Genomic DNA, 24311 nt, shown 5'->3' with positions numbered 1-24311 from the left:
CTTAAAGAAGATATATGATATAATCTGCCAAAATACCTAGACGTCGTCATATGATCTTCGACGATCTTTCAAAGTGTTGGGAATATTGTTACTCAGCAGAATGAACTTTGTGAACTACAATTTGTTATAGTAGCAAGACGGAGAACTGTCAGACGGAATGCTTTCTAAACTGTCATTAGCTTGAATAATAATTATCTTTTACCTATAGACAAGTAGGGTATTGTTAGCGAAGGGTATTGACATCGTCATACACAAACGATATCGGAAATTTCAAAAGCAGAGAAATATCAGCTTTTAAAACCCCTCTGAATCATAAACCCCCGCCTAATAAAACAACCTAAAGAAGATAATATCTTCGACGATCTTTCGAAGTGTTGGGACTATTATTGTTACAGCAGAATGAACTTTGTGAACTATAATTTGTTATAAATATAGACAATTTGTAGAATTTACCAAATTTCAAATGCAATTGATTGTTGGGAAATTTTTGATAAATGTTGTGTTTCTATGAAAAATTCTTGGTAATTGTATACGAGTTTCTATATGAAAAGTTATAGTTAATATTGTTAACCTGTACTAAGGTCACCGGCAAAATACCTGACGTCGTCATGATCTTCGACGGTCATTCGGAGGTTTTGGGGCTATATTGCTACAGCAGGATGAACTTTTTAAAATATAATTTGTTATAGTAGCAAGAATGACAGGTGGCAGACGGAATGCTTTCTAAGCTATCATTATCTTTGATAATTATCTTTTATCCATAGACAAGTAGGGTCTTGTTAGCGAAGGGTATTGACTTATGGCGTGATACACAAACGATTGTTAGCGAAGGGTATTGACTTATGTCGTGATACACAAACGATTTCGAAGCAGCAGAGAAAATATCAGCGTATATTAATAAAACCACTTTGAATCATAAAACCCCCGCCTAATATTAAGAAGACGTACGATATGATCTGCCAAAATACCTAGACGTCGTCATAAGATCTTCGACGATCTTTCGAAGTGTTGGGACTATAAATATTGCTAAAGCAGAATGAACTTTGTGAACTATAATTTGTTATAAATATAGACAATTTGTACAATTTCAAAGAATGCAAATGCTAGGCCTATTTATTGTTGGAAAATTATTGATATTGTAATTGTTTCTATGGAAAAATATTGGTAATTGATGTGTTTCTATATGAAAAATTATTGTTAATATTGTTAACTTACTCGAAGGTCACTGCACGTGACAGCCAAGTTGATGGGCGATTGTGCAGTAGCTGACAGATACAGATACAAAATCCAGGGCAATAGAATACAACCAGATAAAACTGTCATCCGCTGATAACCAAAATGTATTATGTTTACTTTTGTGTACCCATTTAGTAGAAGGTAACAGACCGCCGGTCGAAGACCTCAAACATGGTCCCCACGAGTCATTATATTACAGTATATCTGTTGCGTCGACCCTCGACAAACATCATTCCCGTGCTGAATCTTGTGGCCGGTAGACGTCTTGTGACTTTTTCATTATTTTTCATTACTGGTTTTGCTTTCCGACAACTGATTGGGAATTTCCATCACAGCTTTCGCCAGTTTGAAGACGTACGTATTTTTCACACAGTTTTTGCTAGTTTGAAAGGCGAGTGAAACTAGAATTTGTGCCTTGCTTTTTTGTGTTGCTCATCTGGCGCTTGTCATCTGTTTGCGAAATATTTCGAGCACGGCCTTTTTCTCCAGTTTTTGTAGCCTCAACAAACATTACTATCGCATCCAAGTCCAGTCACAGTATTGACAGGTATGTACTAACCTATTCATGTTTCGTTTGAAAATAATTTATCATTTAATAACAGAATAATCAATGGTTTCCTAAATATCCTAATTTATAATGCCTACATACCCATTAAGAAATATTAGCATAGGCCCAATTATACATTTAAATGAAAACTGTAATCACGCCAGTGTCACGCATCGCTGCTCTGCATGTTTGTTTTTACTAGCCTATCTATGTATTCTAAATACAAAAATATACAGTACTTGTTAAGCGTCACCGCCCGCCCCTGATTTTCTAGCCGGCCCTCTATTTTTCTGGGAAAAATGACAAAAATCAACTAAAAAATTCCGATAATTTATGGAAATAATCGTTGTTAATGTTATCTTGATTGAGTGAAGCGCGTCACCAATATCAACTCATGTACTGTCACAGACGTCGGTGTAATAATAGTAATACTATGTAGGCCTACTTAGTCAGGCATAGGCCTACTAGTACTTGTTTATTTTAGTTGTTTTTTTAGATAATAAGCAATGTTTTGAAAATGATAATAATACTTTAAAAGACAAATAATGTTTGTGTTACGATCTAGCCAGCTACGTAGCCTCAATTGGCCGATATAGATTGGCTAATAACTAGGCCAAGCTACAGTACCAAATGACTAGGCCTGGCAGCTAGCCCTACCTAGGCCAACCTACTCGAGAAAGTCAAGACAATTTACACACACACTTGTGCGTAGGCAAGGCCTAGCCAAAAGTGAATAATGTACAAACAAATCTGTTGTACCCTGGTTTGAAATGTTTAAAATAAGGCAGATACAGTACTGAGTCAGTTGTAGACTTTCTTTTATGTACAAGCCAAAACAGTGACATAAACTGAAACTGAATACCGTGCAGAGATAAATAATGAAGTTATCCGAAAAAAGGTTGGGGGGGGGGGGGTTGATGCTTAACAAGTATATTTTTTTATTTGGCCTTATAGTGTAGAGCAGTTGAAACTAGGACTGGGCTTGAATCGTGTAAATTTCAGAGTGCAATGACATTTAAGTTAGAGGTTTCTATTATAAAATATCCTAATTTTGAAAGCCTTTCCATTAAGAAATATTGGCATTATGCCTTCCTATTCAGAAATATTTGCATAGGCCCCTCGGATACATTTAAATGAAAAATTATGCCGGTGCTAGTGTCGCGCATTTCTGTGCTACACACCTAGTAGGCCTATTCTAATACGCAGGTTAGATATAGGCTCTTCTTTTCCAATCGTTACCTCAGAGGTCAAAAACAGTTTTCCAATTTTTTGTCAATCATTCAGTGGTGTGGACATAGTCTTTAAAGAAAAAAATCCGGGGAAAAATAATGTGATACGACCCTCTATTATGGGAGTTACAAATTTGTAAAAAATATTATGTCAAGAATTTAGCCTCTTGAATTCATAAGCTAGTATTAGTAAGTTTAGGTGGCGGCCCTAGCTCTGTTGTTTATTGATTACTGTATTTTTTTAAAAAGGTGCAGGTTACATGCCTCTGGTTTAATTTGTCATCACTTCAATATGTCTGCCGATTCATGGACTAGGGCTTAGCCTATTAATAAAGGACTAGCATAGACAGGTTAAAGCCTATGTAGAATACCAATCTTAACTTTTTGCCTAGATTCCATGAGTTTGAGAGGCCTAGGCACAGACCTAATGTACTAGGCTAGTGCCTATTCCACCTTCAGCCCATAGGCCTGGCTAGGGAACTAGGCCTACGCTAGGGAACTAGGCCTAGGCTAGGGAACTAGGCCTAGGCTAGGGAACTAGGCCTAGCCTAGGTTCTTTAAAGTTCTCTGTCACTTTCCAGCTAGGCCTGCTTAACACCCAATAATTGACGGAGGAAAATTAATAACTGTCACATAAACTTCTATTTGTCTAGTATAGGCCTTTTTCACGAATCGGTAGACATCTTCAAGTGTTGACAAACATTGCGATTCAGCAATATGCGTAACTAACAGGAATAGGATTAGCTTTTGAGCCGATTTTCTACCATCATGTTATTTAAAAATTCAAAACTCCATAACATGGCGTCGTATCCAAAAAAGTTTTCAGCAAAATGTTCTTTATAATAAAAAACTAATCTACACCACTATGTGAAAGAAAAATTGAATATTGTTTTGACCTCTAAAATCAAGATGGAAAAAGAAAAACTAATCTAACTAGTGTATTAAAATAGGTATATGCAATACAGTACAGTAGTATTACTCTGGACTAGCATTGTTTCAGTTACCATATGAGAGTTTAATCTGTTAAAAACATGATTTACTATACTATACTTCTTTATAAAACGTAATTTGTAAGAGAAATCTGTATACAATTTTTAGGTTTAACTCTTAACACTTGTCGGCCTATAGCCTAGGTTTTCAAAACTGATTTTGTAAGGCATAGGCATACACAGTATTTTTATGCTTTTTGGCAAAAGAATTAGGCATACTCATCATTAATTAAGGTTCCCATATACTGTAAATATTTTATCCAAGAAAAGTGGTCAACCTGAATTAGGTAGGCCTAGTATTGAAATTAATAATATTAATAAAACAATATCTTTTATATTTTATGGCTAAAAATTGATACACTGTCAGTGTAAACCATCATTTTTTGACAGTAAGAACAGCTCCCCACACTGCCTGTCAAAGAAAGAACAGCTCCCCACACTGCCTGTGAAATTCAAATAAATTGGTCCAATGAGAATTTCACCGTAACAATTAGTCACACCTTGTGACAAGAAATTCAGACAAATAATTAATGTTAAATAGGTAATATAATAAATATCATTTTCATTATTCTTTTGGCCTCCTAACTCTGATTCAGCAGCATCACTATTCTTCGATCAAATATTAAAAGAAAATCTTAGATTTTAGGTCTAACAAAAAACTTAAATTTTATTTAATTAGTTGCTAAAATGCCTGCAACAAAAGCATGAAATTTACAAACATTTTTTCCCTGAATTCCTCCAGGTTGAATAATATAGTAAATAGGCGTTGTTACTTTTACTGGACAATTCCTCTGCTGAAATCGGTAAGTAAAAATGCATTGTTAGGTTATCACATAGGATTATTATGTCGCAGACAAGCAAGACATCTTTAGTTGCAAATAATTTCAAAACATCAATGATTACTGACCCTGATATCATTATTGAAAATGTACATTCTCATAATCTATTCCTTTTTTATCCAGTTAATCGCATTTGGCGAATTGAAAAACAATCAGAATTCAGAACATATGATTACTGTTACAACATTTTGGACAATAACCAGCCTTGTCCAATATTAAATCCTCAGTTTTTGCCAAACACAATTTTGCCATCTAGTGTAAAAAAAATCAGAGGTGACGGAAACTGCTTCTTCAGATGCTTGTCCTACCTTCTAACCTTAAATGAAACACATCACATGTTTTTAAGACAATTAGTGGTGAAATCTATCAAACAACATCATTTACCAACTTCTTCTGTAACAGTTGACCAATACATACAAACCTCGCGCATGAATTATAATAAAGTTTGGTCAACTGAAGTTGAAATTTTAGCTGCTGCACAGTTGTTGAACACCGACATTTATACTTATGCGAAATCTGGCAGTCATTGGCAATGGCTTCGTTACCCTGCATCCACAACACTGAGTTCTCGAATAAATGCTAACAACTGTGCTATATATCTTTATAACACAAACAGCAACCACTATGATGTTGTTCTCACATGTAATACACATATTATTTCAAGTGGTATTTTAAAGCAACCAACAAAGCCACCGTCAACATCACAGCGTATTGCTGCAGAATTTGAAAGACAATGCCTTTGGCAATTAAAAAAAAAGGAACTTGCTGCTAAACAATTAAATAATAATTTGCACCAACATATACCATCTGACCAAATCAATCTATCAACAAAGCTACCAACTACTAATAAATATGATGAGGTAGCCGAAAACAAAAGACAACCAATAGATTTGACTTCAAAATTACAAACTGCTAGAAAATTTAATGAAATGGACAAAAGACGACATTCAAAAATAAGACACATCAGAAGAAAAAGAACTAATCCTTCATTCAAAAAGGAAGAGCAAAAATGTAATGCTAAACGCATGAAAAAAGCACGAACAGATACAACATACCAAAAAAAGGAGCAAAAATCTAATGCTCAACGCATGAAACAAAAGCGAACTGATCCAATATACCTAAAGAAAAACCTACAATGTAATGCTGAATGCATAGAAAAAAAACGAATGGACCCAGTGTGCAGGAGGAAAGAGCGAAAGGCTAATGCTGAACGCATGGAAAAGGTGCGAATTGATCCAGTATACAGAAAATCGAATGCTGAATACATAAAACAAAAACGAGCAGATCCTATTTACAGACAGAAAGAGCAAAAATTAAATCATAAAAGAATGAAACAGGCTAGACTTCATGGAACACGTGCTGAAGAAATAAATAAAAGTCCACGAAAACGAAAGTTGCACAAAAAGCCAACATTGGTCAACATTCAAAACAATTTTTGGAAATCTATTGAATCTGGCCCTGAATTCATTTGCTGCTGTTGTGAACAACTATGGTATAAGCATTGTGTAATAAACCTAAGCACACTAGATCCAAAACAAATAACAAATATTAAATTGCATACAACAACACTGCATAGAAAAACCTATTGGTTATGTGGAACATGTCATCGATACATTAAATTGAAAAAAACTCCTCCGTTGGGACTAGACAACAATATGACATTAACACAGATTCCAAAAGAACTCAAATTATTTCCTTTAGAAGAAAGATTAGTGGCACTTAGAACACCATTTATGCAAATCAGGGAACTTCCCAAAGGTCGACAATTAAATGTCAAAGGTAATGTTGTAAATGTTCCTGCAAATGTTTCAACCACCATCAAAAACCTTCCTCGAACACTAGATGATGGACACACTATTGCTATTAAATTTAAAAGAAAACTTGCCTACAAAAGTACAGTCCACAGTGAGAATGTCAGGCCATCAAAAGTCATTGATGCTGCTAAGTGGCTGATACAGAACAGCCAACTATACAAAGATGAAGGCATTATTGTTGACTCTTCATGGAAGCATTCTGCGGCCACAAATAACGACACAGATTGGATTGAATTTATAGACAAACAAGATAGACCTAGTACAAATGTGAATACTAAACAAACAAATTCACCAGATATTAAAGAACTGCTATCTGATTCTGACAATGATTGGACTGAAATTATCCATGAAAATGATCAACCATCTATTGGAACTCTAGATACAATGCTTACACCGGAATTCCATACAGAAAATCAAATGGCCTATTGCTGTGCACCAAGTGAGGGAAACACACCATTGGGTATTTTTCAAGACAAACACTCAGAAATTCTTGCATTTCCTACACTTTTTTGTGGACAACCCAGGAAGAAAACCATCACAAATGTTCACTATAGCACAATCTGCAAATGGGAACTACGCCATCGAGACAGACGATTTGCCCGATGTGTTCCAAACATTTTTTTCAAGGTAAAAAAACTTCAAATTCAACAAATACAACAACGAGTTACACTATGTTTACGGAAAAAGAAAATTCATGGACACAAGTTTACAGCACTTGACTTTAAGCATCCTGATCGAATCAAACGTATACTTTCTCTAGATGAAGGTTTCAGAATCTTTCGAACATTAAGAGGTTCCCCGCCCTATTGGGAAAATGCCAAAAAACAATTGTTTGCAATGATTCGTCAACTTGGTATTCCAACATGGTTTATATCATTATCAGCAGCAGAAACACGTTGGCTCCATTTACTTAAGATTCTATCAAGAACGGTGCATGGTAGAGATATAACAGATGAGGAGGCTTTACAAATGGATTGGAAAACAAAATCACTGCTCATTCAAAGTGATCCTGTCACATGTTCTCGACATTTTGATTACATGGTTCGTAAATTCATGAACAATTTCCTGAAAAGTTCGTATCACCCAATTGGCCATTTGATAGACCACTTTTACAGAGTTGAGTTTCAACAACGAGGATCTCCACATATTCATATGCTAGCATGGATAGAAAATGCGCCTGTGTTTGGACAATCTCCTAACGTGGAAATCACCAAATTCGTTGATAAATATGTGTCCTGTCACATACCAACTGAGGAGGCTACACCCATCAACTTACAAACACATCGTCATGCAAAAACCTGCAGAAAAAAAAGGCAAGGCATTTGTCGCTTTGGATTTCCTATTTTTCCAATGGATGAAACAGTGATTCTCTCCCCACTAGATCAATTTCAACCCGGTGAAAAAAGGAAATTAACAAATCTTTATGCAACAATACAAAAATATTTAACAGACTTGAAACTTGCAGAGGACGTAATTATCACATTCGAAAACATGCTACAAGACTTGCAAACAACACGAGCAGAATACATTTTAGCTATTCGATCTTCGTTAAAATCAGAGAAATTGTTCCTCAAAAGGACACCGAATGAAATCAGAATAAATGCATATAACAAAGATATACTTGCAACATGGAAAGCAAACATGGACCTCCAATTCGTTTTAGATCCATTCGCTTGTGCAATGTACATAGTTTCTTACATCAGCAAAGGTCAAAGAGGTATGAGTCTTCTTATGCAACAAGCTACAAAAGAGGCTAGACAAGGAAATTTAGATATAGTGCAGCGTGTTCGTCACATTGGAAACATATTCCTTAACCATGTAGAAATCAGTGCCCAAGAAGCAGTTTACCTAACTCTACAGTTGCCATTAAGGAAAGCCTCGAGACAATTTGTATTCATAAATACATCCCTTCCAGAAAATCGAACAATACTCATTAAACCTCTTCAGTACATTGAACAACTACCTGATAATTCTACTGACATAAAATGTTCAGGACTTTTAGACAAATATATCTCTAGGCCATCATCGCTTGATCATTACTGTCTAGCTGACTTTGCAGCATGGTACGATTCACCCCAAAACAAGAAAACCGTACACACTTCATCCAACAGTGATTCTGATTCAGATAATTCAGACGACTGTGACATCAGTGATGACGGACGAAGCATCAGCAATCCTACATCGAATTATAAACGAAGAAAACGAGCTAAAATCATAAGATATGTACGTTTCCATAAGGATAAAGATCCAGAAAACTATTACAGAGAACAAATAATGTTGTACTATCCATGGCGGTGTGAGAACAACTTGCAAGGTGGTTGTTCAACATTCAAAGAACGATATCTGCAACTGCAGTCAGTGATAAAACCTAAAGACTTAGAATACAATCACAACACTAAGGCAATTGACCTAGCAATACAACAACTAGACAATGTTCATAACAATGTCGAAGATACAGATGCTTTTAACGTAACAGCTCCAAACACTGAACACACAAACCGTCTAGTCCAAAACGAACAAAAAGGCACTGAAATCACCAACAAAAATGAAAAAATTGAACAATACGATATAGGGCAAGACCTTGGTCTGGCAGTTAATACTTTCAGCACAGATGATTTACTTGCTCCACGTCTTTCTGACTGTGAACTTAGAGCTATGATTAGAACACTCAACCGCAAACAAAAGCAATTCTTCTATCACGTCTTACACTTGTGCAAGACTCAAACACAGCCTCACTTCACTTTCCTAACTGGAGGGGCTGGTGTAGGAAAGTCACAGGTTTTACGAGCACTTCACAATGCTCTTCTTAAATATTATTCTAGTCAACCCGGCATAAATCCTGACAATATCCAAATATTGTTATTAGCTCCAACTGGAAAAGCTGCATACAATATTAGGGGATCAACAATACACAGTGCTTTACACATACCAGCTAATCAAAACTATGACTATACTCCATTATCAGCAAATGTCCTAAACACACTCCAGGTTAAGTACATGAACCTGAAGGTAATATTCATCGACGAAATTTCAATGGTCGGCAACAGAATGTTTAATTATATCAACAAAAGACTACAGCAGATTCTAGGTAACAACACAATATTTGGTGGAGTAAGCATAGTTGCAGTTGGAGATTTATTTCAACTGAAACCAGTATTTGACAATTGGATTTTCCTCAATGATTCTAACAATTATGGATCTCTTGCCACAAACTTATGGAAGGAACACTTTCTTGCCTTCGAACTAACTGAAATCATGCGGCAAAAAGATGACAAACCTTTTGCAAATATTTTGAATCGCATTCGAGAGGGAAAACATACACCAGCTGACTTAAATATACTTCAAACAAGAACAATCGATGAACACACAAAGGCTCCTTCAAACACCACACATATATATCATACAAACAAAAAAGTTGATGACCATAACAATCTAGTTTTCAACCACCTTCAAACAAAAAAAGATATTATATACGCTCAAGACATTGTTACTGGTGATGTAGATCAATCCATTAAATCAAAAATCTTGCGATCTATTCCTAAGAACCCACAAAGAACTATGGGTTTATTTCATGAGCTTTGCATCGGTGTTGCACAACGAGTAGATCTATGTGTTAATGTTACAGTTGAAGATGGCTTGACCAATGGTGCTTCTGGTATGGTACGTCATTTAGAAACAACAGAACATGACCACATCGACACAATTTGGATTGAATTTGATGACAAACCAATTGGTGAAATATTAAGAAAAAACAACACGCACCGTTACCAACCACCAATACATCCAACATGGACACCTATAACTCGAATTTCCAGACAATTTCGAGTTGGACGTTACAAAAATGCGGATGTCATGCGCAAACAGTTTCCTATAAGACCCGCATCAGCCAAAACAATACACAAGTGTCAAGGTGCTACACTGCAAAACATTGTCATTGATATGTCATGTACAAGATGCCCTTCACATTTACATTACGTTGCATTAAGTAGAGTAACATCTTTGTCCGGCTTACACATTGTTGATTTAAACGCTACAAAAATAACAGTCGACCAAAACGTCAAATTTGAAATGGAACAACTGCGAACGATAAGACACCTGAAACCTATTATACCTGATAGACTAGGTGATAACATTTCTACAACAATTCTCCATCAAAATGTCCGCTCTCTAAAACGCCACATCGAAGATATCAGAAATGATTATTTAATCACCTCTGCTGACATTATAATTTTCACGGAGACTCATATTTCAAATCATTCAACTGACCAAATTCATATTGAAGGATTCTACTTTCATACTAATGTGCCCTCTTGGCATTCTTCTAAACAAAAACCATATGGTATTGTTACTTACACTAAAGACAACATAACAACTGACTTGGACAAAACCTTTGATTCACATTCAGTAGAAATTTCTTTGTCATGTAAACAAACGATGAATGGACGCATTCATATTGCATCTATTTACAAACCTCCAAGGATTCCTGTATCTAATTTACTTAATGCAATTACTAATCTACTAAACCAGATAAATACCACAATACCACTGATCATTGTAGGAGATTTCAACATTGACCTTCTAATTAACAACAATGCCACCGCATTACTTTCTGATTTACTTTTAGACAAATTCGGATTCACACAACTTATAAAGACTCCTACTACAGACTACAACTCGTGTTTAGATCATATATACACAAATATTTTACCAAACAACATACAATCATTTGGCACGCTTGAAAGCTACTTCAGTGACCATAAACCTACATGGATTTCTATTTTAGACTGTCATTAATATATAGAAAATAACGACACAAACTCCATATTTATTTTATTAGCTATTTATATCAGGCACCTTCAAATTCTTAAACCAAGCCACCCTGCAAGGGAACAAAAAAAATTTATCATCATTGTCACCCTGCACTGGAGACAAGTAACATATCCTCAAATGCATGTCATCCTGCATGGGAAACAAGAAACATAACAGAAAACCATGACACCCTGCACAGGACCAAGGAAACTTAACTTGACAATTGTGTCACCCTGCACGGGAGACAAAAACCATAACTTTGATTCCATGCCGCCCTGCACGGGAGACAAGAAACATAACTTGAAAAATATTACACCCTGCATGGGAGACAAGAAACATGACAGAAACCATGACACCCTGCACGGGACCAAAGAAACTCAACTTGACATTTGTGCCACCCTGCACGGGATACAAAAAACGTAACTTAAAGGATATGACGCCCTGCACGGGAGACAACAAACATAACTTGAAAAATATGGTGCCCTGCATGGTACCAGAAAAACTGAGCTTGAAAACTATGACACCCGGCACGAACATAACAACCACAACATCACATCCATGTCGCCCAGCACATGACACATAAAACATTACAAAAAATATATGACTCCTTGCGCATGAGACAAGAAACAACAATTCATGTCACCCTGCACAAGAAACAAAACTTGCAAAATACATGATACCCTACATGGGCGACAAAACACATAAGTTAAAAGACCATGTCACCCTGCACAGGACACAAAAAATTACCTCTAAAACTAGGACACACGAAAGACCACGATTTCATTCCTAAAATCCATGTCACACCCCCCCCCCCCCCCCACACATCTAGATGTGTATAAGAGACAGCCCTTTATAGGACCCAAGAAACGTGACATTAGACCATGACACCCTACCCTGAAAATTATAAAAGTTTACACTACTGACACCCTGCAACAGACACAACATAACTTAGATACACTAACATCCTGCACAGGACAGGGGAAGCATTACGTAGAATATTTCACCCTGCACAAAAAAAGAAGCGACAATAGGGCCATATAGCAACAAACAAACTACACGATGTTCATTGACAGCTATGAAAATCCCCAATTGATTACCAATGACAACTACTACCAGGATTAATTTAACTTCATTAGGCTTTAACAGCAATTATAAATTCACAAGATTGAAATTTTAAGGCACCATAAAAAAGGAAAAGGTTATTGGAATTCTAACAAATTCAACAACTTAACAGGGTCAAATACTTCTTATGAACTATATTCATAATGCCCAAATTCATATAGCCCAAATTGATTGCAATATATATGTTTAAAATTATATATTAAATTTTTTTGCAAACAACTTCTTTCAACGAAAATACATAAACCACAATATACCCTGCTGTACTCATTCCAACACAGATATGGCTGCTTTCAACATCTACGCATTGACCACACCTTCTACCCGTGGCACCAACAAACACTTTTATGCAATGGACAACGCATTGCAAGTAATTGAGGTCACCATCCATGCAGATCTTGCCAACAAGGTCGAAAGAGGTATTTACTACCTCCTCACCAACTACACCAACAACCGATCAAATGATGTCCACTACCTACGCCTAAGTGAAAAGTCTAAGGTAAACACTGCGCCCTCTTAAAAGCTTTCGGTATTCCTACACTGCATCTTCTATACTTCCATCAATTCAAAATGCCTAATTACTTTCAACAACAAAACAAACTCCTCACATACACACACCACCATTCATACAAACATTTTGCTCAACTAATATTAAACCAAACACTCTTACTATATATGAAATACCATTACAACAAAGACTAGCTAGGTCTTCTCTGCATTTGCTGGTAATGATTTTTTACACATTACCCACTCTGTTCCATGATCTACTGCATAAACAAATGACATTAATATTTAAATTGTTCTTCCAGATTTACAAGTCAGGTAGAGCATTTGAAATCCCTGAAGACACCCTCAACAACTTCTACGAACCCACCGAGAAAAGCGTGCCAGAGGCCCTAGCATCACCAGCCAAAAGAAGGCTCACCATTTCTGCTAAAGTAGACGAGGTAAGCTAAATACTGTATACTGCTACATATTTCCACAACCCCTAGTCTCACCTGCAAACCAAAACTAATTTCTAATTCAGGAACCACATTAGCAACATTTTGTGGCCAAATTGCAAATTACAAATACATGAGGGAATGCAAGAAAACATAAGGATTACATAAAATGGAAGATAATTACTGTCTTCTATATAAAGTTATTATAATAAGAATTGATATTAACAATGACATTAAAAAGAAAAAATTACATTAAAAAGGAAGGTACAACTATCATTTATAAATATCAACAATTTATAAATATCACAAAAAATCATTTTATAAATAAAGTGTCAATTCTATTTAATAAAGTATATTTTCATTTAATTTATTCTAACCTAATAAAACGTGAGAAGTAGGTATATTATTCATTTTACACATTCTTATTCATAACATCATTAAAGTAAGGAATAGGACTGTCAGAAAAACGTTTTGTATAACACATCTTCATTGACATGCATAACTAATACAACCAACAGCACTTGATTACCTCAACACATGTTGCATACAAACACTCATTGCCATCCACTCGCACTAACACTTACTACACAAACATCAACAACAGGCTAAACACATTATGAACAACCAACAAATATCTACTATTAAACATATTTTACATTTCCTTTCAAAACCTTTGCAGGTCTACCCAACACAGGATGGTCCTTCAGGCAACTGGCGCCGCACGGATGTCATTTTGGCTGACGAGCCAACAGCCAAACGCATCCGCTGCAAACTGTGGAATAACAACTCGTCTTTAATTACACCAGCACATAAAGGACAAATGGTTACCCTCCAAAATGTTCAAGTAGAGGTCTACAAGGACAAAACCCAACTGAAGTCTACGGACATGACAACCATATCTGTAAGTACCTATATTTACCAATTTGCACATCCCTAACCAACATATTCCACAACAATTTCAAATAACCTACATTTTAGCAAAACGTTGTTTTCAATGCGCTAAAGGCCTTTTCAACATACAGTTTATTACACATGTTTCAAAAAAACATCTTACTTAAACAAACGACCTCAAACTACCATGAACCCAAAATACAAAACAGGCAACCCTTCAGTTACACAAAATCCCAACATTACACTAACACAAATTCCTGCACTTCACACTTCACCATTTCCATGCAAATAAAGTACTATGCGCCCGAATACATTCCATTTGAGCAAACTGCCACACCACTGTCACTTTTCCCAACCAGGTCCATCTACACGCCGATATTTACAGTATAATAATGTGCACCCACTTTTTTTTCATCATCCACAGGTTCAGGATGTGCACGTAGATCCCATTTCTGATGCCTACACCGTCATTGGCATTGACGAAGATGAGTAAGTATTTAAAACAACCCTACTGTGAGAGATTGCTCCATTCATTCACATTAGTTCCACACAAAATTCTTATCATTAGGAATATTAAAATACGCAAAAATAAATCTAAAAGACAACAGAAATGGTCATATTTCCATAGGCCCCACTTCAATACCACCATACGATTCCCATACAAAATTGCCATTTTCAACTTATATAGAGCTCAGATTTTCACACACCTACACAATAGGTGATTATTCTTGCAATTCACTAGACAAAAACTTCACAAACCAACCATTATTTGCTTTATATCATTAAATCACCACACGAAAATGCATAACAACTGCTTTTCCATACCTGTTGTATATTGTATGTAATAGTTTTCACCACCCTCTGCCAACATTGGTTTGGATACTATTTATGTGTAGTACCACACAAACACCTTTTAACATCTCTGTTCTTCACACAGCACTACAATACATTGTCATTATCAACCTCATTAACAAACACACATTAAAATGTACTACATTCCATATGATATTAATTCCTAATTATTTTCCCAACAGAACCAATATATTCCTGATCACGGATGAGGACAAGTCTTTTTCGTGCAGGAAGACCACACTCTTCAATCAAACAGGCTGGACAACTGCCGCATTCACCGACCACTTACCACAAAGATGCACCATCACAAGTCTTCACACAGTCATCACTCACATTGACATTCATTTATAGACAATAATCCTCAAAATTCAAAAGAAAAAAAAGCCCCAAAAACCATGCTGCCCTTAACATCCTTGTAAGCTTTAAAGTCAAACTCCGGAGGAAAAACATTTTTTGATATGTTGTAGAACTCATTATTTTTAAGACAGAAAAATGTTGTTTGATAAAAAACTTGGGAACTGTGAGGGAGATACAGATTTTTTTATATTTCAAAACTGGGGGGAAAATGGGCATATCCGCCCATTTTTACACCTTCTTCCCCCTGTTTTTATTTATTCAAACCTCTGTATCTCCTTCACTGTTGCTCAGTTTTTGATAAAACTACATTTTCCTGTCCTATAAAATTCAGTCCTGCAACATATCAACAATTTCTTTCCCTCCGGAGCCTGACTTTAAAATCGCATTAGATTTGCCATATTTAGAAAATGACCATTGTCCTCGCGTACACGTTCAGATCATTGTGTATACTCTACATGAACTGTAGCATGTTTCATGAAATGTTACTTTAGCAATGTATATAATATTTTAGTTTTTTTATATTATGTTACATGTATTATCTATTAGTTCCCTCTTCTGATATCAAACAAAAAAAATGACCAGCATATCATATAGGGTCATGTTGTATTACAGAACTAATTATTTTGTAATAATAAAATTACAATACCAAAAAAAAAAAAAGGAGTATCAGCCAACCTTCATGTACATTATATAATAATATATCAGTTTTCTTGAAATTATGTTAAATGTATTACTTATTAGTTTCCTGTTTTGAAATTAAAAGTAATGACTAACCTTGCAAGCGTCAATGTTAACTAATATATTTTATACATGAAAGTATAGGAGAAACAAATTTGTTTCTATTGCTATTGTTATTTCTAAATAAATAGTTCTGTAACACAAATGTCGCTATATAAAATGCTGGTCATTTCTTGTAATTACAAAAGAGGGAAAACTAATAACTAATACATTTAACATAATTTCAACAAAAGTGATATTTGCAGCCAACATTCATGAACATTATATAATAATATATCACTTTTGTTGAAATTATGTTAAATGTATTAGTTATTAGTTTTCCCTCTTGTAATTACAAGAAATGACCAGCATTTTATATAGCGACATTTGTGTTACAGAACTATTTATTTAGAAATAACAATAGCAATAGAAACAAATGTGTTTCTCCTATACTTTCATGTATAAAATATATTAGTTAACATTGACGCTTGCAAGGCTCTGGTTTGGAAATTATGTTAAATGTATTAGCTATTGGTTTTCTCTCCTTAAATATAGGTAATGACCAGCATATCATATAGGGTCATGTTGTGTTGCAGAACTAATTATTTTGTAATAATACAATTACAATACCAATAGAAAAAACATGGGTATCAGCCAACATTCATGACCATTATGTATTAATATATCAGTTTTGTTGATATTATGTTAAATGTTTTGCTTATTAGTTTTTACTCTTTTGAAATTACAAGAAATGACTAGCATTTTCTATAGGGACATGTGTTACTGAACTATTTATTTAGAAATAACAATAACAATAGAAAAAATGTGTTTAGCCTATAGTTTCATGTATGAAATATATTAGTTAACATTAACGCCTGCAAAGCTCTGGTTTGGAAATTATGTTAAATGTATTAGCTATTAGTTTTCTCCTTAAATTGAAATAATGACCAGCATATTATATAGGGTCATGTTATGTTACTCAACAAATTATTTAGAAATAATAAAATAAAAATATTAATAGAAAAAAATGCGTATGATACAGTCTTTGCCTTGCCTTTCAGAACGTCATATTCATTTTCCAAAACATCCAACCCACATAATAACAACACTGCTAAAAAAAAAAAAAACACTTTTAAACACAATTCAAATTTGACCCAACCGTATGTTTGTATGTTGTAATGTATGTATGTATATATATATATATGTGTGTGTATAGGCCTACATATATATATTTGTATATATATATACATACATATATGCATTATAACATATATACATACTTATATATTATATATATACATATATATACAAACTTATATATATATACACATATATATACATATACATACTTATATATACGTAATATATATATATATACATACATATATATATACATATATACACATACATATATACTTATATAGGCCTATATATATACTTCGTATATATGCACTTATATTCTTATATACTTATATATAAGTATATATACACACACAAACATATATGTATATATATGTATGTATATATATATAAATATATATATGTATACATATATATAAATATATATATATACGTACATGTATATATATATATGTATATATATTTTATATATATATCTATACGTATATAATCTTCTTAAAGTCGTGTATCATGCATAGGAACGTTGACGCCCGCAGGGCTCTGGTCATGGATTGTTTAAGCCAGTGACTACTATAATGCTAATGCAAATTTTTTCAGTTGTTTTCTTAAGGTTCACAAAGTATAGGACTGTATACGTATAGCTGTAAAGCCTATAGATTATGGACCTCTAAAGAGAGGTAGGACTGTTAATCCAGTAATATATACTGTAGTCTAACAATATTTCAAAGGTTCCCTACCTATTCCATCTCATCACTATTAAACATGATAATTACAATATCATCTTTTGACTATCTGGATGTTTTTTTAAATTTTATACTTCACTAAAAAAATATAAAATCTACTTATTTGATTTAACAGGAAATGTTTTTTTTTTATTTGAATTGCCCTGGTTAGAATGTGATTGGAATACAGAATTAAACTGGTTCAACCAGATTGTTCGGGTGTGAAATAGGTAATTGGTTAGAACATGTGTTATGGGCTAGAGTCAACTGTGTTAACCAGATCATAATCTTATATGGATGAGTTTAAACTGGTTTCAAGTTGATAGAAATTTTGTTATGAAGCATTGTTTAAGAAAGCCGCATTTTTAATGGAGATTTTGTGCTGGAGCACGCAGGTACAGTACATAACTGATTCTCTAAGTAATTAAAATCCCTGTTCAGGTTTTGGGTTATTACTGAGTCATGTATAGATTATTATTATGTAATATAGAAATGTACATATGGATGTTGAGTATGGTGACAAAGTAATATTATTTCTAATTAGAATTGCATAATGTATAAGAAATTTATGGATATTCTTAAAGTTGGGTTAGATTGTCATTATATTTGAAACAAAATTCTTGTTTACTAACACATGTAATGACGCTTGCATGGTGCTTTATATTTACTTTTTATTTGTGTAAATTTGTGTTTGCATTTTGGAGAATATTAATTTGATTTTAAATGCTGAAGAAGACGACAAATTTAATATTAAGTTAACATAATGGATATGTTGTATAGTATGCCATAAAATGGTGTCAATGAATGGGAATGAGATTATGAAAAGTTCTGAAAGTTGTTTAGATTTCTTCTGATTGTTTTACAACAAAACTCTGAAATCAAAACCAGTCAAAATAAATATAATCAGGTTAGATGTTAAACATTAGTAGGAATTTTTCTGAAGTATTTTTAGAACTTTTGAAATTATAAGCATCGTAGAACTTAAGTTGAAACAAGTATCTTCGTTTTTTTATTGTATTATGTGACCATCCATTTTTTACTGTAGCTATTTTTCTTGATGTAGGATTAACAAATGTGTACAGAGAAAATCAATGAATATTTATTGTTATGATTTTGTTATGATTACAGTTATAATTATTGCAAATGTATTAAATGCTATCCGTGGATGCGAGTGTGACTACTGTTAAGTTATTGTGACAGTTTATAGTCAGCCTGATTCTGGGTGCTAACGTTCATCATCAGCACATTAGTCAGAGATTCCAGATAGTAATAAGGAATGTTATTGTGCTATGTATAAGCAGCAGTTACTTTCACTAACACAACACAGATTGTACATACACATTACAGGAAGTGAATTGGGCAGTAAACCAGGAAACAATGCCATACTCCCAAAATAGTGTACTGGGTTCTTTTTTTTTTGTCCAGTCAAACCAAGGAGGTATTATAGTGTTTAACAGCTTAACATATCCCATCCATAGAAATAGGTAATTACATCAAATAACAGTATTAGCAGGTCCAAGTGCTTCAAACCTGGTCTCTAACCTCTGACACTATGTATCCTCATCGCTAACACAATGTCCAACTCATTTGGACACCTGAAAGAGATCCCAAGAAAGGCAGGCCTAAAAGTTTGTAAGGAGTGAACATCATGTTGGTGGACAAACTGAAGATAGTGACTACATCAGCCTTGTGTTATCACCAGGCACAAAGAGAATATGCAAGTAAAACACTACAAGCATTCAGAATAACATCCTGATTAATATTCTTGTAAGGTTCATTCTCAACCTTCAATAAATAAAAATACAAAATTCAATGATCCATTCTCAACCATCAATGTACAATCCCATGGCCAATTCTCACACCTTCAATGTTTTGTCTGTAACATAACAAGTTCATACACTAGAGACTAATTATTTTATTTTTCTCACAGAAGAACATTTATTCTCAATTGCTACAATTGTACATGAAGAAATACAACATCAGGTGAGTTTCACTCCTGCTATGTTATACTGTGTAACATCTCAATAATTACCCACCTTAAAGGGACATACAACAATGCATTTGTTACAGAATCCTTGAAAAACCTGTGGCAAAAATTGAAAGCAAAAATAAAAAGCAAGAAATACGGAAAATTTATCAAAGTACATTTGTTAAAATTTGATAACGTAATTTGTTTTTCTGAACTAGAAAGATGCATGATACATTCATATGGTATAACAAATTTACAGGTGTCATCTGTAAGCGAGTTAATCAAGCATGTAAGTATTCAAAATTCATTTTCAACTGGTCAACAATTTGCTATTAAATATGCATCAGATATCAATCTTATACACATTTCATTTGTTTTACCTACAAAATATAGGATGGAAAATAGATGCCATTTCCAAAAAAAAAAATGTCCCTTTAAGTTATAACTTACAATAAACCACTCACTTTTATTATTTCTGCCTTCAACCTGAATTTCTATTTTAAAACATCCATCTTGTCTCTTATTTTGTGAATGTTTTTTTCATGGATTTTTTATATTGTAATTACTATGGATACTGGCGTATCACCTCATTTTCAAGATATTATAAATACAACAATCCTGACAAAACTTAAATATTGCACAAACCTATCTCGCAATGCACAACCCCCAAAGTGTAACATCTACTTCACTTATAACAGTAACAAGAGCTGTCACTTAACAGACTACACTCTAAGCCTACACCTAATTCAGATCATATAGCTGGAATTAACATCTTAAATTCTAAGAGAAAAAAAAAATAACAATAATTAAATAATTAAATTTAAATCAATTAAAAAACAAAAAAACTATTGTCATGCAACATTATAAAAATGGATTTGACATTTGGGAAAATAATAAGAATTTACCCCTTACCCTCTCAGAGAGGAATAACAAATGGAAGGTGCTAAATGATTACTTTTATTTAATCAATAACCATTTTAAAAAGATGGTTGAATATAAACAATCTGATAAGTTTTAAAAAGAAATAAATAAGCACCGACATTTTAACAAAAACCCAAATTTTATCAAAAAGAATATAAACACCTGTCAAAGTGAGAAATATTTATATTCTAAACTGATGGTATCCAATACAATCATAAATCAACTAATGGTATGAAAAAAATGTTATTTCATTCTGTAAAATGTTTCAGAAGACCCTCATCTGAAACATAAAAATATATTAACAAGGAAAAATATACTTCGATACTGTACTTAAAAATTTGTTAACATAAATTATACAAACTTAGGTACTTGTAACTTGGTGAAACCTGATGCTCTGCTATTATGTTTAAATGTTTTTCCTGTGACAAATACCTATGATTTGCCCATATATGGGTGTGTTATGACATCATCCTGCCCATATATGGGTGTTGATATGACATCACCATGCCCATATATATGCAAATCAGATTTTTTTTATCACAGAAAGGTAAAAGCATGGATAAAGCACAAGAGAAAATACAAAACATGTGCATGTCACATCTAACTTGTTGATACTTCAACAAGACTTGAATTGATACAAATAAACAGAAACAAGCACAATTTAGAATAACTTTTTTAAACTTGACAATGATACACAAGTATTTTAAACACAGGTATTCTGTTTATCTTATTATATGTACAATAAAAAAAAAAAATTGACAATACAAAATTAAGCATATGTAATGAAAACTATTTTGTCAACGATACTAAAAGGATGATCTACTACCTAGGAGGATGCAAATTGAAAGTACTTGATTAAAAAAAATACCAAGTACATAAAAACACCATTTTAAATTAACTTGTCTAATAATTTTTAAACAATTTAATGAAGGTAATTAGAATGCAACCTCATTAAATTTTAAAAGATATATATTTTTTAAACATATTCAATAATTTTATTTTTAATACTTTATCAGAATACTCAGGTAAGTATATGATGAACACTAATTGCTCAATTTCCAAGACTGTAAATTGTAAAATTATCATCAGGGTTTTTAAAAAAATGAGGAATTTATCTAACCATGGAATGACTTACAGAGCTCAAAACTTCTACTACGTCTGAAATAAATTCAATATCTACAAACCTATTACAAACTGCTGAATATTTAGCAAATTACATGAAATGAATATTCATCTGTACTATGTTTATATTACATAAGTTATATCTTACTTGCTAATTAGGTAGCCATACAATGTCTGATACATTCTACAGTGCAAACTAGAAGAGCAGACATTGATCATACTATTTATTTACTTAAGTCATGCGAATTGACAAATTCTTGGCTAGGCTTTGTAAATAGCTATAAGAGTTAGGTTAACCTAAGCTAAATGTAATTAAGTTAATTGTTGTGTCATACTATAGTTGACAAATAAGAGAACTAATTTGTAATTTCTATTAACAGTTAATGAAAGAGAAATTATGAGCAGATTTTCTTTAATTACATATAATGCTCTGTGGGTAAGCAAATTTTTGTAGCATACAGACAATAACGTTTTCTTGGATCTTGTATAATCAAATTCTTCACAATTTAATCTTTGAGAATCCTTAATCAAATATATAAACATTTAATAAATTGATCACAAAGATGGCAATATTGTATACAATCAAAATTAGCACCGGTTTTAAAGGGAAAGGTTTGTATTGACTCAGTGCTGAAATGATGAATAAAAGACTGCTTCTTTTCACAGGAATACACATAACACTGCCCTCTATAGCTCAAACCACTCCAAGTTGGTTTAAAACATTCATTGGTATATTATAAGTTTGAACTCCTGTGAAAAGACATTGATTAACCTTGTAAATGAACTTACACTGCGGTTCACAGATGTTGTATATATAATTTAAAGTGGATGTATTTCATTCACTAGTTTCATCACTCTGAGTATTTTCTTTTTTGTTCACAACCACATGATTATTTTCTTGGATACACTTTTAAGATCAATAAATTTTAGGGTAGTCTAGAACATAATTTTATGCTCTACAAAATAGAATTAGGCATGATCTTTGCGGTGCAACTTCTATGCTGTTTGTGTCCATTAAAAAGGTTATGAATTTACAGATATTTACCAAAATTCACTAGAAAAATCTATTCGAAAAAACCCTTTCCACAATCTCCATAACACATCCAAAATGCATTGCACAGAAAATTGCGATCGGAGGATAATTTGATATTTGTAGAGTTAACTGAGGATACATAATGGAAAATGTTTCAGTACAAAGAAGAATGCAGTTAAAACCATGATTCATTACATTCTTTTGTGCAGCCATTATTAAATACATGATGGTCTCGTCATATCTTAACAAGTAGCATTCATGTGCGACAAGTACAAAATTAAACATTCCGTTTAGGTGACGGTAAAAACTCATTGAACCGGAACTGCCGCAATATCTGTCGCAACATTATCATTCTTTACGTGCGTGTTGAAACGTTGCGCCTCGTCCGACTTATCTGCGTACATGTTCTTTAGAGTTGAGATAAGTGATTGGAGACTGTCAGTGTTGCCAGTCGGTTTATCTGCTTTCGCATCTTTGCCGCCGGATATGTGGCGCATCAGTCCAGTGCGAAGCTCTTCTAACTGTTTATCAAGTGACCTGTGTTTCTCCATCATGACTTCATGTTCCTGCTCTGACTGTCGTAGCTTGGTCTCCATCGAGGCAATCTGTGTTCGTAGCTTTAACATAGAGGATTCTGTTTGTGTATTGCTAGCTTGTAAGTCAAGAATCTCCTGGTCTAACATCTTTAGATCTTCATCATTTTCAATATCTATAAGAAAATTAAATAGTCCTGTAATCTATATTTTGATTAACATTCATTTGCTCTACAAACTGGCCTTTACGGGCAGGCTTAGGAAGATAAAACCTATATCATTGATATTTCAAGATTTTCTTTTAGAAATATAAACATGTATTCTAATACACCCAACTGAACTACTAGGCCAAGTTGTGACACTGTTACATCCACACAGTCTTTATATTATCTATCTTCCAAACAAATTATTATTGCAACACTTGAACATGATTTATTTTTGTGTTATTTTTTGGGTTTTATAGGGGACCAACTGGCGCAGGAGCTGCAGTTAGGCTCTCAATATCAAGATCAGAGATTGAACACTTGATGG

At 33.6% G+C, this 24311-nt stretch overlaps 2 protein-coding genes across 5 annotated transcripts in view; one reads left to right on the top strand and one right to left on the bottom strand.

The window, feature by feature from the left end:
• The first annotated feature begins 1215 nt into the window (after positions 1-1215).
• LOC117101957 lies at positions 1216-16281 on the top strand. 2 transcript variants are annotated; one of them, XM_033242090.1, is made up of 8 exons: positions 1216-1590; positions 1726-1783; positions 4744-4804; positions 12864-13081; positions 13392-13529; positions 14203-14424; positions 14839-14903; positions 15449-16281. In XM_033242090.1, exons 4-8 carry the CDS (start codon positions 12866-12868, stop codon positions 15615-15617), a joined length of 810 nt encoding a protein of 269 aa, XP_033097981.1. In that variant the 5' UTR covers positions 1216-1590; positions 1726-1783; positions 4744-4804; positions 12864-12865; the 3' UTR covers positions 15618-16281. The 2 variants fall into 2 exon arrangements, with proteins under 2 accessions (XP_033097981.1, XP_033097982.1); XM_033242091.1 differs by lacking the exons at positions 1216-1590; positions 1726-1783; positions 12864-13081 and having other exon boundaries at positions 3995-4804.
• Positions 16282-20112: 3831 nt separating this feature from the next.
• The window catches only part of LOC117101955 (myelin transcription factor 1-like), a 47027-nt gene continuing 42828 nt past the window's right edge, over positions 20113-24311 (bottom strand). For all 3 annotated transcript variants that reach the window (XM_033242085.1, XM_033242086.1, XM_033242087.1), the window contains one exon: positions 20113-23956. In XM_033242085.1, coding sequence (XP_033097976.1) covers positions 23556-23956 — 401 coding nt within the window. In that variant the 3' untranslated portion in view covers positions 20113-23555. The remainder of the gene's footprint in view (positions 23957-24311) is intronic.

This window comes from Anneissia japonica, unplaced genomic scaffold (genome assembly GCF_011630105.1).
Source record: "Anneissia japonica isolate Jap-2015-1 unplaced genomic scaffold, ASM1163010v1 scaffold997_len2565447_cov190, whole genome shotgun sequence".
Taxonomy (NCBI): Eukaryota; Metazoa; Echinodermata; class Crinoidea; order Comatulida; family Comatulidae; genus Anneissia; species Anneissia japonica.
This window is presented reverse-complemented; position numbering and strand designations above follow the sequence as displayed.